The 18,429-nt window shown below is 40.5% G+C and overlaps 1 protein-coding gene across 23 annotated transcripts in view; it reads left to right on the top strand.

Annotated features, from left to right (window-relative positions):
• Positions 1–18,429, top strand: part of CADPS (calcium dependent secretion activator) — a 463,291-nt gene that overhangs the window by 356,055 nt on the left and 88,807 nt on the right. For 9 of the 23 annotated variants that reach the window (XM_044934056.2, XM_044934057.2, XM_044934058.2 and 6 more), the window contains 3 exons: positions 6,352–6,458; positions 12,277–12,433; positions 13,271–13,412. In XM_044934056.2, the coding sequence (XP_044789991.2) occupies positions 6,352–6,458; positions 12,277–12,433; positions 13,271–13,412 (406 nt within the window). Of the gene's footprint in view, positions 1–2,526; positions 2,620–6,351; positions 6,459–7,462; positions 7,472–11,070; positions 11,092–12,276; positions 12,434–13,270; positions 13,413–18,429 lie in introns of all 23 variants that reach the window. The other 14 variants (XM_044934055.2, XM_044934061.2, XM_025272975.3 and 11 more) reach the window with 5 other exon arrangements.

Raw genomic sequence — 18,429 nt, forward strand, 5'->3', positions numbered from 1 at the left:
CTTTAATAAAAAGAGTAAACAATTCGTGACTGATTTACTGGTCTTTAGTAACATATGCCCTAAAAATGGAATCTTCTGAAAAGGAGTGATGAAGATACAGGGGATCAAGTATACGTGATGGCCTGCCCCACTGAAGAAGTTACATTGAATTATGACCTTGTTTGAAATGTGTGCTCTGTGGAGCCATTGTTTTAGGTAGGCAGTGTATTCTGGGAAGCATGTTGTGGCTATCTGTTTGGCTTTCTCTTCCCACTCTAGCTTTTATCCAACCCTACCCCCAAATCCTAGTGAATTGCTTCAGGATAGTTATTTTCAGTAATAACGTAATACAAACACTGGCATCTTCAGCAAAACTTAAATAGGTTGGAACTTGGTTTTAAGTGTTCTTTCCATCAACCATATCCATTTCTCATACGATGTTTCTGGAACTGGCAATTAACTGGCTTGCTGGAGTCAGAGCTGGTCAGGTTATTTAAGGGCTATTGGAGAATCTCTCGCTCCTGGATGCCTCTCTTCCTTTGCTTAGCTGAGCCTGCAGAGGAATTCTTTTTTTTATTTTTCTGCAGTCACATTTCACTCCCTCTCTGGAAGCCAAGCAGATTTAATTGTGTAAACATGAGCAATGGTAATTGGGTAAATGAAGTTGGAAACCAAGGTATGATGTTTTTGTTTTGCTCTGTGAAGGGAAAAAAATAGGGAGCTTGTTTTTCTATGGTGGCAAACCTCACTGTCAGAATTCTGGACAGACAGTTGGCAGGAGGGAATCCCTTTACGAATTTTCATTGAGACCCATTGAGCTGAAACATGTATCTGCTGCCTTGCCGGTTATGGATCCGCCCTGGGGCATTTCATTGTTTTGTAAAGTGACTTATGAAGTGGTTTACACAGGTTTTGTTATCTGAGAAAGAATAAATGAGGAGTTTCCCTAAGAATTGCACACTCAGGTAATACACATTCATTCAGAGAACCAGAAGAGGTGTTACCAAAAATGCTCCCAACTTTGCGCCCTGCTGTAGGTAGAAAAGCAGATTTTAACAAGACATAAAATATAGAATTCCTTTTTATAAAGAAGAGATTAGTAATTGCCTTCCTTTATATAGCTGTCATTTAATACTGATTTTTTTAACAAGTCTATTTACATACAATCTTTCCGAAACAAAAGATTTAAATAAGAGGAGACTGGTGAATAGGATATTTTTTTAGTCCTTTATTTCAAACATTGAGGTGATCCCACAAGAAAAGGATGATATCAACTTTTGCTTTTAAGAGATGGTTTTGCCAGGATATTATATTTATCCTTATTTCTTGTATTTTTTATTATTGCTGCTAGAATTCCATTTCCTATAAGCCTGCAGTAAACTTCGTTTTCCCAGTTGAAAAAATTCAAGCAAACCAAGAAGCAGACTTGGCAATGTAGTATGTCCCCCTCACCATCCAGCTTGCTTTATAAATGAAAACCATTCGAAAGGACCAGGTCCGAGGTTAATGAGACACTCATTAAAGAGAGAGAATGGCAGAAGCTGATAGTGCTCTGCGCCTGTGTTGAAGGAGAGGCTATTGTTATAGGATGTTTGCTGTGCTGATATTGTAAACCACATGACAGATGGGTCAAGTGCTGATTACCGTATTCTAACATTTGGAATAGCAAGTAACATATTTGATAAGCTGGCAAGTTTTTATATATGATTCAACCCACAATATAAAAGTCATGAGAATTCCAAATTGAAAATAATTAAATGAGCTGGAAACAATCAGATACCCCACACATTTTTTTTTCCCGCAAAATGACAGATTTTGACATGTTGAAATTCCACAAAGGGAGCAAGAATATTCCCCAGCTCAACTGAACTAATAATGGCCCTTCATCTGCTTTTGCAAAGCAATTAATTCCTGCCTTCCCACCACGTGGGAGACAACAGTGAAGATTTGTAGGCACCTGAAGCTTTACAGAGATCCATCCCATGCATTGTTTTCTTTGCTGTTCTTGGCAACCCCTCAAGGTATACAAAAAGAAGATGTTAATATTCTCAGTTTATAGAGGAAGAAGCTGAAGCCTGGAGAGGCTTACATAGAGGGGAGAAGTTTCCATAGGAAATTAAGTAGCCTCGTGAAGATGAGAAGTCATATCCCCCAGCTATGTTGACATCAAGTGCTATTTCTGGTCATCTGGAAGGAGGAAGCAGCTGTTAACATTTAGGTGTGCTTTACTGTACAAAAAGTCTATCTTCTTTCGGTCAGTGGTACCACCACCATCATCCATGTGTTCCCATCCGGATGAAGGCATTCCGCCTCGGAGTGTCTCAGTACGGTGGTAAGAGTCTCGTCCCTCGTCAGGCAGCGTCACACCTCTGTAACGCTGCAGTCACGTCAGGAAAGCAGCAGCTCTCCATTCGTGTGTGATCATTTTTGCTTGTTTGGTTGTTCTTTTCAGAGTTTGTCATCTTACTTGTCACCTTTGTGATAGTCACTTTGTCTCTTTACTTTTTTTTTTTTTTTTTAACCATCTCTCCTCACCTACCCGAGCAGCTCCCCCGCCACCTCCTGGGCCTCCTCCACCCACCCAAACGCAGACCAGCATGTTATATCAGAGGCTCAAAGGCATGCCTAGGCCAAAACCAAGTACTGTAAACTTTTACGTTTCCTTTATGCGACAGCTTTCTAGTTTAGTTTGCTTTTCTGTTCATCTCTCTGGAAATTTTCTTTAGCATACTAACCTGAGGCTCAGACTCTCAAGTTTGACACCGTAGGTTTTGAGAGACTTGAAAAGAGAGCATTATTTCCAAATGTCCACATTTTTTTTTTGTCTAGCTCTGTCTGACATATGCAACATTTTCAAATCTCAGTGTCAGCACAAAATAACATTGTTGCATAACATTTTGCATGATGATTTTTTTTCTATGTTATGAGCTTCAATTCTGTTGTATGAAATGTTTACTAAGTATATTGTATTTTTAGTTCCCCTTTGTCAGTGCTCCAGCTAGTACAAGATTGGGTGATAGGAATATGGCAGTATGTTTCCAGATATTGCAGACAGCAGACATGACCCAAAAAAAAAATCATTTCTAAGCACAAATTTCTCCTTAATCTCTGTTGGGGGGATGGAAGAGGGGCTACAGGATTTTGCACAATATTTTCTTTAAAGACAACATCTTAAACAAGTTGATTTTAGTACCATTTTTACTAACTAGTGAGTCAACAATGCAAGTGAGAGGAAAATAAAGTCGTGTCTCAATATAGTAGCTTGATCTACAGATAATGGAATTGTAGCTAATTAATAATAAATGAAAGTCTGGCTATATGGGCCCATTGAAAGATCAAATATTCTAGATTCAAGCATATGTAACCTACTTACATGAAATGGTTGCAGGTTAAAGCAAAATTGCAAAAGATTTTATTAAACATACTGTCTGTATATATACATCAGGCATACACATATTTGCGTACAAGTGTACACACTCACAGAAAGATTGTGTGCACATGTACACTTTATGTGTATCTATTGATATATATGGTAGTCAATCTCAGAGCACTGCATATTAAAACAAATCTTCAGGTGATCCTAGCTTACGCATCTTGGATTTCTCCCAACACAAAAATCATTTACATCTTTGAAATAAAAGTACATAAAAATATTGATGGGAATGATTTCCATTACTGCATCGTGTGTCATGGACATCTAGAATTTCCCTAGATTCGGTAAGTGTTCTGCCCAAAAGGATAGTATTCTCTATTTTGTGAGTAAGAGATTTCAAAGATGTGCCCCAAGTGGGATTTCCTGCAGATTTGTATTAACGTGCAGGCTTGTCTGGTTACTAGAAAATGTATGTAAGTGTGTGATGTGTGTATGTGGGTGTATGTGTCGAATAGGTAATAAGCATAGGATGAGGAATTTGCAAATTGATGTGTAAATGTGAATATCAACTAACAAAAAAGTAGCCTGTGCATATTTACTATCGAAATGCAAATACCTCACTCTACACATATTACCTCAACATATATACACAGTATGTTTGTTAGAAACGCTTGAAAGTCTACTAATGAAATTATGATAGTCCATTTGTGAAATTACAAACAGACCAGGCACCCCAGAAGCACAGGTATCAAACCCGTCACTCAGTCTTTCTCCAGGTATTGTTGCTGTGGACCAGGCAGTGAACCGTCAGCCCCTGAGCTGTGCACATTACCTTATCTGGGTGGTGGAGACTCTCTGCCTAATCTGCAGATTTATTTCCCCCCAGCTCCCACCTTCAAACCCCCATCTTCTATGCAGCCACACTTCCACCTGAACCTGGCAGAGACAATGGAGCATTCTGTTGGCCTGATTCCAGAAAGCTCATTTTCACACCAGTCATCAGGCCTTGTTAGAGTGAAACTTGCACCACCTCGATTATCTGACCAACCCCAGCCATCGTTCATAGTTCCCATTGGCTGGACCACTCTTTTTTGCATAGTGTTTCACAGAATTTTTCTTTCTTGTTGTTAAATCCTACGTTATTAATCATCTTCCATGTTCATCACCTATATAACAAATGCACAAAAAATTAGCATATTATGAGAAGCTGTTTGTTTCTCTTCTTATTAAATTAGCCACCTCCTACCATTTTGTTTACCACTCGCCCGACAAACACACACAACCAACTAGCAGCAGCACAGCAGCCCTTCCTGTGAAGCATTCAGTTACCTTCTCTGGCAAGTGAAACCCTGAAGTCACAGCATATCTGCTTCAGATGAGGAGATTGAAATAACTTTCAGCAGTCCTTTTGTGCACATGAATACCCTCCTTGTGGAATTGTGCTGCTGCTGCTGCTAAGTTGCTTCAGTCGTGTATGACTCTGTGCGACCCCATAGACGGCCGCCCACCAGGCTCCTCCGTCCCTGGGACTCTCCAGGCAAGAACACTGGAGTGGGTTGCCATTTCCTTCTCCAATGCATGCAAGTGAAAAGTGAAAGTGAAGTCGCTCAGTCATGTCTGACTCTTAGCGACCGCATGTACTGCAGCCTACCAGGCTCCTCCATCCAAGGGATTTTCCAGGCAAGAGCTGCTGCTGCTGCTGCTGCTGCTAAGTCGCTTCAGTCGTGTCCAACTCTGTGCGACCCCATAGACGGCAGCCCACCAGGCTCCACCGTCCCTGGGATTCTCCAGGCAAGAACACTGGAGTGGGTTGCCATTTCCTTCTCCAATGCATGAAAGTGAAAAGTGAAAGTGAAGTCCCTCAGTTGTGACCCCATGGACTGCAGCCCACCAGGCTCCTCTGTCCATGGGATTTTCCAGGCAAGAGTACTGGGGTGGGGTGCCATTGCCTTCTCCGAAAGGATCCTAATTGCTGATACACACTGCTGTTACACACCATGGGCTATAGATGACTCAGGCTTCAAGATTTGAAGGGGTCTAAGCACAAACTACAAGTTCACCTGTGAGTTTAGACTGGTTGAATTCAGGTCATTTCATTGGCTTAGGAAATCTTGGTTTCAAATATTACTCTTTGCCCCACCCCAACAGGAAAAAAAAAATACAGTTCTTTGTAACATAATAACATTGCCAGACATTCATGAATTTAGTCTATAAAGGATAAAATGAAAACCAGAGTTTGGAAACCAGGGATCAGTTTGTTCTTAAGTCCAATAAAAGCCCTTTCAATACAGTAGAACCTAAAACGCATTGTTGCCATCTCACTGATAAAATTTCACTTGTACCAACCAGTGAACAAGCCGCTTCATCCAATACTCTACACCCTATGTTCTTTTAAAAATTCTATCCTGCCTTCTATCTAATGGCCCAGGAACGTCCATTAATTCTCAGTCTCCTCCCTGGACAACTTAAAACAGCTAGACCTTTAAGTCTGCTTTTTTAAAATGAACATTCCAATACCTGTTAAACATGCCGACCTTGAATGAAAAACAGTGCTATCGTATTGTTTAGGGACAAAGCCAGGAAATAGATGGAGCAGCAATCATGACTAAGCTTCTGTTACATCATCCCACCTCAGGTAGCACAAACACCGCCTAGAGAAGGATATACAATAGTCCATTTATGCTGTCTTTAAAGAACATGTGTACAAAATGTCGCTAAATTTGTAATGGGCTGTCATAGTCTTCATACAGCTTTAATAAGCAAATTGGAAGCTGGAGCACTGCTTTTTCTTAGTATGTATTATAATAATGATGGTGATAATAATAATAAAATGGCTTTCTGGTTTGCTCACTACTAATTATGTGGCATTTAACATTTGCATGAAACCTAAAAAAAAGTAAAAAGGGATAATCTTTGGAATTTCTTATCCACTAGTTCTAATGGCCACAAAATTAGCCCACCACTTTCGCTGAATTTTAACACAAATTCTTGTACTACAGAAAATGTAGGCCGGTTAATCACTCCTGCCAAAAAGCTGGAAGATACAATACGTCTTGCTGAACTAGTCATTGAAGTTCTTCAGCAGAACGAAGAGCACCACGCAGAGGTAAGCAGGCGCCGGGGGGCAGGGTCTCTCGTTCCTCAGAAGACGCTGCACGACTGATTCTACTGGCAACTTTGTGAATACAATGTCTTAACTCCCATTTTCTTTTAACTGACCTTGTAATGCGAATGAAAGTGGCAATTTTGCAAGGAGGATCCTTTACAGGGTTGTTTAAAACAGCCAAAAAGTGGGTTGTGTGATGTACATTTCAGCTTGAGTTTTCAGATGTTTCTAGCAACAAGCCAAAGAGGTGAGTATATCTTTGAGATAATTATTCAAGCAGCATATGGTTATTGTCAGGAACATATGAAATACTTTTTGGTCTTTTGTGGCTGTTTCTGTTGCTACCACTGTTGTTTTGATTTATTTTATTTGGTGTGTGGATTGAGAGCCGTCTTTTTGAATTTATCTCCGTAACTTAGTCTGCTCACCCTAGAGTCTTCATTTGTTAATCTCAGATGACCTGGGTTGCTAAACTCAGTGACAGAAACAAATTATTCTGTGTTGTTCAACTTGTTGATTCTCCAACCTACATCTAAATAAATACAGCTTACTTTTTTTTTTTTAACAAGCCGCTGTCAAAATTATTATTTTGATAATTATACACTGAGGGATTTAGAGGCTAATTCAATCCCAAACCTGTAGGGACTTAAACAACCCAACCCTTCCAAGAAAAGATTCCAAGATTTCATTATGATCAAACTGTTACACCACTGCTTGTTTCAAAACTGAGATTTAAAAGCATTTCTCTGAAAATCGCCTATGTAAAAAAACCTCACTCATGCTCACTCTTCCCCTCCAATCAGATCTACAAGGGGGAAAAGAGGGCATCAATAAAAGTAATGTCAAAGGCACCTAAAATGCTAATTCCCATGAGTAAATGAAAATCAACAGTATAGTTAAGTAATACACCATAAAGACAGTCATCCCAACTAATGCCTGATTGCATATTTAAATTTCCTCCCTGTTTTTCTACTCTTCCACTCAATCTTGGCTGATCGTGGCAGGGGAAAGAGGTATGTGACCCAAATGAGTGAGTCAGCCACCTGCTGTCATAGTCTGTGCATGCCCTTCCAGTACCATGTCTTCTAATGGGACTTTTCCCAGTGCCCCTGCTTCCTAACACTGACCCAAGGAATGTAACAGCAATTTCCAGTGGACTGCTTGTGAAATGGGTGGCCTTCCACGGCAGGGTCAATGTGGGTGATTCTCTTGTGCGTGCATGAAGCAATTGATAATACTTAACCATGACTGCGGTTACATCCCAACACACGCCTCCTAGCTGCCTTGACTCTGTCCCCTTAGCGTGTTGTAGCTCCTCTGTCCGTCTGTACTTACCTTCATCCCTGCAGATGAGTCCCGAGCCTAGTCACCAGTAGCTAGCCAGAGTAATACTAATCTTCCTCTACAGCTGTCTGTATGTGAACCATATATACAGTATTTATATATAGAGAGAGTGCCAATGAATCATGATGTCCCCCAAACCCTCACTGAGAATGGGGTGAAGACCCCTTGAGGTAGGTACAACTAACTCCGGCAACACCCAGCAAATGCACAGCCAGGACTGAGAAGAGGGGCCACGCCAACACCCTCCAAATGCAGACACCTTCAAACAGAAAATTAAGTTGGGCTAGAGTTTTTATTCTACTCTATCCTACGTGATGTTCTTTTCAGATGGGGGCACCTGGGGTTCATTGTGATGGTAAGTATGTTCTTTCTGGGTATCTACAGAGTCATCCCCAGAGGCATGGAGGGGTCTGGCCAGTCCTTTCCTGATTTGGGTGTTGAGGCTTTTCCCAATATTTCAGACCAGATTTTTGAAGACATGGATACAAAGCAGATGGCTTTCTTTCAGTGAATGATTGAAGAAGGAAATGGACACATATGCTTGATTTAATCAAGTTATTTTCTGAGGCTACTGCAGTCTGAGAAAGGAGAACATTTTCCCAAATGACTCACAAGTGGTACCAAAGAGAAGTTGATATTCCAAAGAAGCCTCTTTTCCCCAGTTTTCCAAAAAGCCCTTCTTCACTCAGTACTAATCACCATCTTAAACCACCCTCATAACCATCATCACAAAAATATTTTAATCTTACGTGTTCAAAAGCCACTCATAAATAGGGCAGAAATAAATTCAGTTCTATTCTCATTTACTGACTTCAGAAGTGAGAAATGAAAACTTTGGCATACTTCGGAATTCAGAGGCCCAGTTTGCTTTTTGATAAATGTAGAGATTTCCAAAATCAGTCCTTTCACCCAATCACAAAACCTCATTACTCAGTTGATCAAAAATCACCCATCTATGAGCACAGAGGCATTTCCCTCAGCCCTGGTGATTTTTTTAAACTGTCCAGCTGATTTCAGGGTAACACGTGGTCAAGAGACCCTTGACTGCAACCAAAGAAGTAAAATTTGCCCTGGCACACTGAGGATGAGAGGATGAGGTTTTGCTGCCAAAAGGATGAAGGATTAGATTTTTCTCCTACTGACCAATACTCACCGCCATCTTCTCTAGATGCCCAGTGAACTCTAGAAAGTAAGTCCTAAACATGAATCTTAGCTGGACCTTAGCAGTCATGCTGTTTGGTGGCACCACACTAATAAAAGTGACAAATGGGATCGCCTCCCCCACAGAAGTCAATAATCCTTAAAACTACTTTGAATTCCAATATAAAGTAATTAAATATTTCAGGAGAAAACACAACCCCCACCAGCTAAGAATATTGTCATGTGCACACACACATGTAGTATATGGTAGCAGTTATCACCCGAATCTCTAAATTACAACATAATTCTGCTCTCAGAGCCTAAGTTATGTGCATATACACACCTGCACACACACAGGAATTATACCTTCATGTGCTGTTAACTTCACTTTCCCAATCTCTCTCTCTATGTATACGTATGTATATGTATATATGTATTGTGGTACACATAGGGGTACATATATACATGTAGTTTGTGTAGAAAATATAGTGTGTTCAGTGTGGTTGACCATACCCCTAAAGTATACATCTTTGCCTTTAAATAATGAAAAACGCTGGGTAAGTATCTAGAAACCAAAGTACAACTCCTTCTTGTCTTTGGAAAAGATTTCTGAAGATTTTAGACACCCATAGACATGTACAAAAATAGCATTCGCCTGTATGAGCAAGTTTAAAGTAAATATAGATGTCGTTGTTGTTTTGTTTTAAACCTTTGCCTTGCCCAGTCCAGGTTCACAGACTCTGTTCATTTGATTAAAATTAAGAAATGGCTTTTTTGGTGATTACTGCTCTCGCCTGAATCTTTTTCTCCTTCTTAGTGAGTCAGGTTTGATTATGAGGTTCTGAAAGAATTACTGTGGGTATAGAAAAATAAACTTGGACTTCACTTCTGCAACAATCCCCTATTTAATCTCTCTTCCTTCGCTAGAATACCAGGTTTCTCTGCCAGATATTAATGGTAATAATTCATACCGCAGTAGTCATTGTTCTTCAAAGGCTGCCAATCTATATGATTATTAATATAACAACTGTAGATAATTTCTCAGATTCTAACAAGGGACTAAATTTTCTGTAGAGAGTAAAAATGGGTGCTTCTTAAGGCCTCTGGTTTGCAACTTTTCAATAAAGCTGGTAAGAACCAGGTATGAGGTTGGTCTGAGAAAATTTTTATTTTAGGCATTTAGGATTAGTTTTTGTTTTGCTTCATTTTGTGTTTTTGTTTCTTTTTTCTTGTCATCCTAGAGCAAAGTTGTGTCTGGGAAGGCATTTCAGTCTCCCCAGTTACTATTTTTTTGGACTCACCCTTAAGATGTAAAGTGAAACAAATAACTAAAGCATAAGTACCAGCCAGTGTTTGGTATGCCTTTGTGATTATTGCCAGTATCCTCCATCAGGACTGATGAGAATCAGCCCTCCACATAGGGTTGGGTGGCAGCAGTGGAACTTTAGCAAGTTTGAATGTTTAGAAGGTCTCTGCCTAGAAGGCAGATGGCTAGGAGAGCTCTGGGGGAGGAGTGGAGGGTTTCTCCCTTGGCTGGATTTAGCCAGGTAGTCAGTGGAACAAGCCCCAAACCCCAGGGCTCTCATCCTCAGGTGGTAAAACTGCAGTAAAATCTCATCGATTCAGACCCAGTTCCTCCTAATTTGTGACAACTCAACTTCGGATGTGGCTCTTTTAATTTCTCTTCAGTAAAATGTCTGACACCATCTCAACTTTCTCTAGAAATTCTAAAGGCTTTTCTTCCAAGTTTTATCCCAGGATCTATGAAATTAAAGCTCCCATCTCTTTTACTTCAATTTATAGGTCAATTTATCTACAATTATTTGAAATTTTAAAAATACTTTTAAGTTTACCATACGCTTAAGCGATAGCCAATCAATGAATACATTGTACTTGGGCTCCCATGTATACACTGCTTTGAAAAGCGGCTAAATGATCATTCTTTTTTTAGAAAGCCCAGTAATTGAGGTTTTTTGCTGACAGACTAGCATCTCTTCTCTTCCCTTACTCTGAATCACTGAGGTTTTACTGTAAGTCAAAATGGAAACAGCAGGTGTCTTATTTCCAGCCAAGCTGCCCTTGCAGAATGGTCCATGACTTGATTTTTTCCATTTAATTTGCAAACCAGCCACATGTTGATAAAGGAGAAGTAAGTAAAATGAAATCTCATGAAAGAAGAGAGGTGGACCCCTGTTCTGCCTCCTGGTGGCTGTTAGAATATCCCCAGATAACTAAGAGATCACAGAAGAGCTTGGCCACTGAACAAACTCTTTTATTTATGGAATTATTTCCATAATCATCTTTCATGTTTTGAAATGCCTTCCCATCTTTTTTTCGATGAATGCTCTGGAAAGTGTTTCCCATGTAAATACTTTATGGCACCGGGTGGGGAGGTAGGGGAATAAAAAGGGCTGGCAAATTGTTTTTGTTTTTCTGCTCTCTTTGAAATCAGCAAAAGGGGATAAAAGGGGGGCCTGTTGACACTGCCACTCATTCTGCATGCTCCCTGCCAGAAATGATTAGTCAACATGCATGCATGCCTTTGAATTGCATTCACATCTGGCCCATCTGATGTGAATGTCACCTCTGAGACCCTGCACAATGATTTCCAAGGACCCATGTGCATGATAATGAGTTACTTCACTGATATTTTTGGTTTTCAATGTACATATGTGTCCAACCCTCAGAAAAGTAAGTCCTAATCTTACTGAGTGTCTCCTAGGTTAAAGCCTGATCTTTCCTATAGACAGGATGCAAAACCAGAGGCTCCCTGCTTAAAGAGATTTCAACTCAAAAGTTTCGTGACAATACAACAATGGTTTCCTTTGCCTTGGTATGAAATAGGAGTAACATTTCTAACATGTAGGGAAAATGTGAGTTGCTGAGCTTGTATGAAACCACAGACAATTAAGCCCCAGATGCGTAGAGATAATAAACAATAATTACCAATTTTCAAGTTAGACCAGCAGAAAACCCATAAACACAGTGAAGAAACTCCCAAATTCTAATACTTTAGAGCAAGAACTAGTCAACAAGAGCGATAAAGAGCATGACTCAAAAGGTACTGAGTTATTGTAAATTGAACAGAAGTTCTGTGCCTGTCATTTCTTCAGCTGCAGATTTCTAAAGCAGGCCTGGAATCATGAAAAACATTGCCCTGGACCACATAGAGGCCCAGCTATATCCAAAAGTGCTGTTCTCTTTACAATAAAATTACCAAACCCTGCTGGATGCACAATCAGTCTTTAACAGCCAGGGCTTGACTTCACATCTTAGGTCGGAGACAAAAAGCTCATGACCTCTTTGTCTGTTGTTTTTCTGCCACATCTCAAAGGCCTTCGCATGGTGGTCAGACTTGATGGTGGAACATGCCGAGACGTTCCTGTCACTCTTTGCAGTGGACATGGATGCAGCGTTGGAAGTGCAGCCTCCAGACACGTGGGACAGTTTCCCACTGTTTCAGCTGCTGAATGATTTTCTCCGGACTGATTGTATGTATCATCTTTGACTGTTTGTCTTTCTTAAGTAGTGTGCAGATAACTGATGACTGAAATGTGTTTATCCCAGGCAGGCTACATGTTGGAAACAGCTCTTCCGAGTTTTATGATTACTTTAAAGAAAAAAAAAAAAAAGGTTACAGCTGATAAAATTCCCTTTCTCCCAGCAAGCATCCTGTTGCAGGGAAGCCCTTTCCTCACTAGGCAGAAAAACCCAAGCTCAGTGAGAAAGGGGTGCCCATGCCCGTGTGTTTTATTTGCTCTTTAACAAGCTAATTAACTTCAGCTCTACACATTTTGAATTTTTAATCAAAAGATGCTTCCTGGATGGAAAACAATTTCAAGCTAAGTAACACCTAAGTGTTTCAGAGTGTCTTAGAGCACCACATAGCCATAAAGTACACCATCCTCCTCAGAATGATGAAGGGAAGAAGGGATACAGAATTCTTTCTTCCTGGTAACATAAGGGGGAAAAGGGAGCAGGCACAAAGAAAACCTAAAGGAAAAAAAAAAAGTATCACTTTTTGCTTTTGTTGTTCTTTAAGGGGGCATTCTTTTTTTCCCTTTCCTGGAGAGTGACACAAATGAGTAAAAGGTTTTTGAATTCCGTTATCCTTCCACGCAGATTGAAGCATGATGCCATTCATGTACCGTTTGCCTTGCTTCTTCTCCTCCTTCCTATCCTCCTCCTCGTCCTTGTCCTCTTCCTCCTCCTTTCTGGCTTTTTAAGAAGCAGTATATTTAAAAGAGAAAACAGTCCTCTCTACGTCATCATTGTACGCTGAAAAAGCTACTGTGGATTCTTACTGAGCTTTTGCTTATCTGTTCTAGATAATTTGTGCAATGGAAAATTTCACAGACACCTGCAAGACCTGTTTGCCCCACTTGTGGTTAGATATGTGGATTTGATGGAGTCCTCAATTGCACAATCCATTCACAGGGGCTTTGAGCGGGAGTCATGGGAACCAGTCAAGTAAGGAAACCTCTTTTGATACTATCGGAGTGTGGGTGCAAATGGCTGGAGAATCATACAGAAATGGATTAATGGTGTCTTATGGTGTTCATTGTTTACATGGACAGAGAGCAAACACCTTACTCCTAACTACGATGCTCACCGATGTCCAAGGAGAGGAGCGGGGAAGAGGCTGAGAAATGTTTCATGAAATGAAATCTTTGTTTTATTGCACAAGATAGATAAGCTATATGGAATATAAACCTGCCTGTGATATTTGTACTGTGTACCTTACTCTAGTGGTTTTACCCTTAGGAATTGACGTTTCCCAAAGTGGGTTCCATAGGAGTCTAAGGAGTCAGCAAATTTTTCATGAAAGACCAGATAGTAAATATTTAGGCTTCTCAAGCCACACGATCTGTATCAGCTCTCCGCTCTGCAGTAATGCTAAAGCGGCAACAGACAATAAGTAAATGAACAAGTGTAGCTGTATTCCCCTAAAACTTGTTTACAAAAGCAGGAAACTGGCCTGTGAGCCAGTTTGTCATTTCTTGGCCTAGGCTTTTGAAATGCTCCTCAAGAAAAGGACTTTGTGGCCAGATACGTTTAGGAAACTCTGCATACCCTCCTCATCTACCCAACACCCTTGTCTCCTGGGTAGCCTTCGAGGAGTAGTTCAAAACTCGGAGAGTATAGTAATACAGAAACTTGTTTGCCTGTGCTTAATCTAGAACTTTCTGAATTACTACTTATTTTCCTAGTAGGATATCTATCCTATAGGACCAAGTACAGGAAATCTCATAGGTTGTGATTTTGACAGTTGCCATAGCTGCTTGGCAGATAGATCCTATTAGAAATGGGTGGCAGATTCAGTGCCACGTCCATTTCCCAGCAAGGAAGAAGGGCTGTCACTCAAGGCTGCCAGAGGGTCAGTCTCAGACCCTCCCCCCACGCCTTTTCTGGAGAAGTGAAGAACTTTTTGAGGGAGAGAATTTTCTGATAGGCTTAGAAAAGCTCCAGTAAAGCCTGATAAGAGCTTTGCTCTGTTAGATTCTTTTTTTTTTCTGTAAGAAAACCATTTTGTTCCTTTGGTCCTTTACATCTGTGGGATGTGGCAACCAGCATGGAGTGAAGTGGGGTGTGTACCACACCCTGTCAGGCACGCCAGAACAGATGTTCAGGAGCCTTCTCTCAACTTGGAAGCCTTGACTTGCACCCTGTCTTTCAGTGGTTTTCTTGAATCAAGACTCCCCTTCTAATATTACACTGAATCAGATTCTGACTCATAAAAGAAGCAATGCAAAATAGCTTTTTCAACCCACACCCCCCCTCTTTCCACATCTGAGCCATATAAGAAGTCTCTTGACTTGCCCTACTGAACAGGTTAATAGGCAGTATAGCTCTTCATTTGCAAGTACCAAATATATATATATATATATATATATAAATATAAATTTTCACTTATAATTCTCAGGTTTACAACAGTTTCTTAATACAGCTCTGCTGACTTTCAACTCATGAGAATAGAAATGGGACCTTTGATGATAAAGCATGAACGAGTGTATTTTTTTAAATGCTCACTCGAATCAAGACAGTTGTCCCGTGCAGAATGGTTGTGAAAAAAGAAAAGGTTAAAATGAGTAATACTCACATTTTGAAAATAGCAGTGGTCTCGAAATAGCATTTACTTACTTGGGTTTACATGGTGAAGGCTACTACCATCAGCACACACGGGAGGAAATGATGGGCATCCGGATGTTCCTGTTTCTTAAAGGGCCCTCGAGGCAGGGGCCTTGTTCTGCAGTTACTAGCCAGAAGGCAGGGGCTTGAACCTCCATAAGTGTCTTCTCATCTGTAAAACTAAGTTTTAAAAACGTCTGTACTCAGTATGTGAGATTTGTCCTGAAGCTCTGTGATCACGTCCCTGAAGTCATTTTTAACCTATTCAATTCTAAAGAAACCTTCTGCACCATAACATATACGTAATCAGTCAGAAGTAAAAGTAGACTCAGAATCATTTTCACAATTGGAAGTCTTGGTCAGGGATTGTTCTCACAAGGTGTTTTTAAGGGGTAGAAATAAATAAAATATGAACTCTCAGATCAGTAATTTAAAGATCTGAAAATTAGCAAAGAGTTGATCATTTGTGACTAATAACCTAAAAATAGTTTATAGGGATGTTTTTTCCTTAAGTAGCTTTTTTCTCTCCTAAACTCTGCTGTGGGTGGGCTCATGAATATGACTGTGGTTTATTTAATTCATACTAAATAGTACATGGTTTTCAGAGTAGGTAGAGGTATTGGAAAATGCCAGCTAATACATAAGCTAAATTTAAATTGTCTGAAATCACCTGCATTTTATTAGCTGATTTGTAAACAGAATGTGGATACCACGGAACAGATTTGCAGAATGGCTGGCACATATAAGGGGTATAAAAGGTAATACAAAATTGAGAGCATACCTATGTGATCAGAAGGAATAAATCGCTCTACTTCTTACCATGTAAAAAGAAAGTATGCACTTCTATCTGATCTCTGGATAGAGGGTTGATAAAGACGCAGAGATCCTTTTTTCCCCCGAGTGAAAAATGATCTTTTTGGAATGGTTTTCATCAGGGTGCTCAAAAATAAGAAGCTGGCTTAGGTAGTTTGCTCAGTCTTCTCTAATTGTGTCACGTGATCCCGCAGCACGCACATGCACGCGCACACACACACACGCAGAACCAAACACCACAGCCTTTCTCTCAAACAATTCTTGTACTCAAATAGTTCTGCTCTTCTACTTTTCAAACGTCATCGTTATAGCACATGATTATACATAAAATGACTGAGAAATGCATTGTAAAACTTACTCCAGGAAAAACTGGTACAGTTGACTCTTGAACAGCATGGGTTTGAATGGCACAGGTCCACTAATACAGGGATTTTTTTTCTGGTAGTAAATATGACAGTTCTGCTCAGAGGTTGGTTGAATCCACAGATATGGAACTGAGGGTAAAGAGGAACCATGGGTACAAGGGCTAAGTATAAACGTATATGTGAATTTTTAACTGCACAGGAGTCAGTGCCTCTAAAGCCGCACATTGTTCAAGAATTAACAAAATATTTAAAATGTTAAAGCAAAACAGAACTCTGACAAGGAAATGCTACCAATATATCAAAGTTCCTAAGAAAGGAGTTTAAATATTCTCTATCCTTCAGATTTTCTTCCTTCAAAATATGGTCCTGTAAAAGAAAAGAAAGCATCATTATTTGGCTTTCATACAACTAAAGTCATTGGATAGAAAGGGTGAAATGGCTGGGTCCTTGTTGCTGCCTTTCTCTAGAAAGGTAAGCTTCCATCTCTGCAAGAAGAGAAAAGGAGCTGCATCCCCATATCCATTAGACCAGATGGTGGTCGTGATTTGAATCTCCAGGCTTTGGTGGAAAATGTCATCCCATAGCTTCTCGCCACAGCTGAAGTCAGTCAGCCTCTCGAGGGCAAGCCCGGCTGGAGCCCATGGCCCTCTCAGAGGTTCCCATCAGGACACGTCACAGGGCTGCCACCCACAGCTGGGCAGGTTGTTCAGAACCCTTCCAGTGGCCCTGGAGTATGAGCTGCTGGTCCTAGCAGATGGACCGCATTCTACCAGCTTTTAAGAGTTGGTTTGTTGCTGGTCATGTCATCCTGACCTATGTGGAAGAAAACTTAGAAAGCGTGTAATCTAAAGCTTGCAGAAAGCCCTCTGCGCTACTGTTTCACTGACAGATCATCTCCAGTCTCATTTCCCAGCACAAGGAATCCATGCTTCACAGTTGCCCCTTTCAGGTCAGGGTGATTCTGAATTGTAGCGCTAAACACTGCTTCTTGATACATGCACACTAGAAAAACTGGGTTTCTCATGTCTCAAAATGCCCTCACTCTCTCTCTCTCTGCCTGAGATAGACACGTGAAAAGTATTAAAATAATGTCTTTTCCCAGATTACTAAAAATGTCAATATCTTAATAAAACGTCAGACCAAAGATACCATAGCAATATGCAAGTGTCCTAGTATGAAATAGACAAATATTAGACTAAGAGGCAGAACTCTTTAACTCTGCTAATAACTTGCTAAGTGACCTTGGGCAAATCCAATGACCTTCTTGAGCCTCAGTGTCCTCCTTTGTAAAACAGAACCTTTGAATATCCAAGACTTTCTAACAGTGACATTCTAGAAAATCTGATTTTCCATATTCATTCCATATATACATTTAATCAGCAGTGCCTCCCTAACCCGTCAGACAGGACCTATGGCAGGTGTTCAGTAAGCATGTATTGATTAGCAGATATTTATTAAGAAACCCTTACAGGCTGAAAACTGTTAAGAGTACCACAGGAGAACTATGGGGAAAATAAATTGAAAAAAAGAGATACATTCCCCTGAATGGAGGTTTCAATCTGGTTGGGTCTGAGCAATATGCACACACAAAAAATGACTTTTGTGGGGAAGGCTGGTAGTGATAGTAAACAAAAAGTTGAGAAACAACCCCTCTAAACTCTAGAAAGATACCAAAGAGTGCCCCATGGACCAAAGTAGGGATTAGACCTAAGGGTGCACCAGGAGAGAAGTTTCAGTGTTCAGAGCACACAGAGAAGACAAGATATACTACATGTATACATGAAGCAAAGGGTTCATACAAAGGAAGGCTTTCTGTGTCTTAAATCTAACCCCATCCAAAAATCTAAAGCAGAAGACTTGGAGAGAAGACCCAACGATACCCTCTCTGCCCAGGACATAAGTATGCTAGTCACTCAGTTGTGTCCAACTCTTGGCGACCCCATGGGCTCTAACCCACCAGGCTCCTCTGTCCATGGAATTCCCCAGGCAAGAATACTGGAGTGTGTTGCCATGCCCTTTTCCAGGGGATCTTCTCGACCCAGGAATCGAACCCAGGCCTCCTGCATTGCAGACAGATTCTTTACCATCTGAGCCACCAGGAAAGCCCCAAAATTAATCCTAGAATAAGGAATGACTCTATCATCCATAGAAATGATGAGATGTGCACACATTTGTAATTT

This window comes from Bubalus bubalis, chromosome 21 (genome assembly GCF_019923935.1).
Source record: "Bubalus bubalis isolate 160015118507 breed Murrah chromosome 21, NDDB_SH_1, whole genome shotgun sequence".
Lineage (NCBI taxonomy): Eukaryota > Metazoa > Chordata > Mammalia > Artiodactyla > Bovidae > Bubalus > Bubalus bubalis.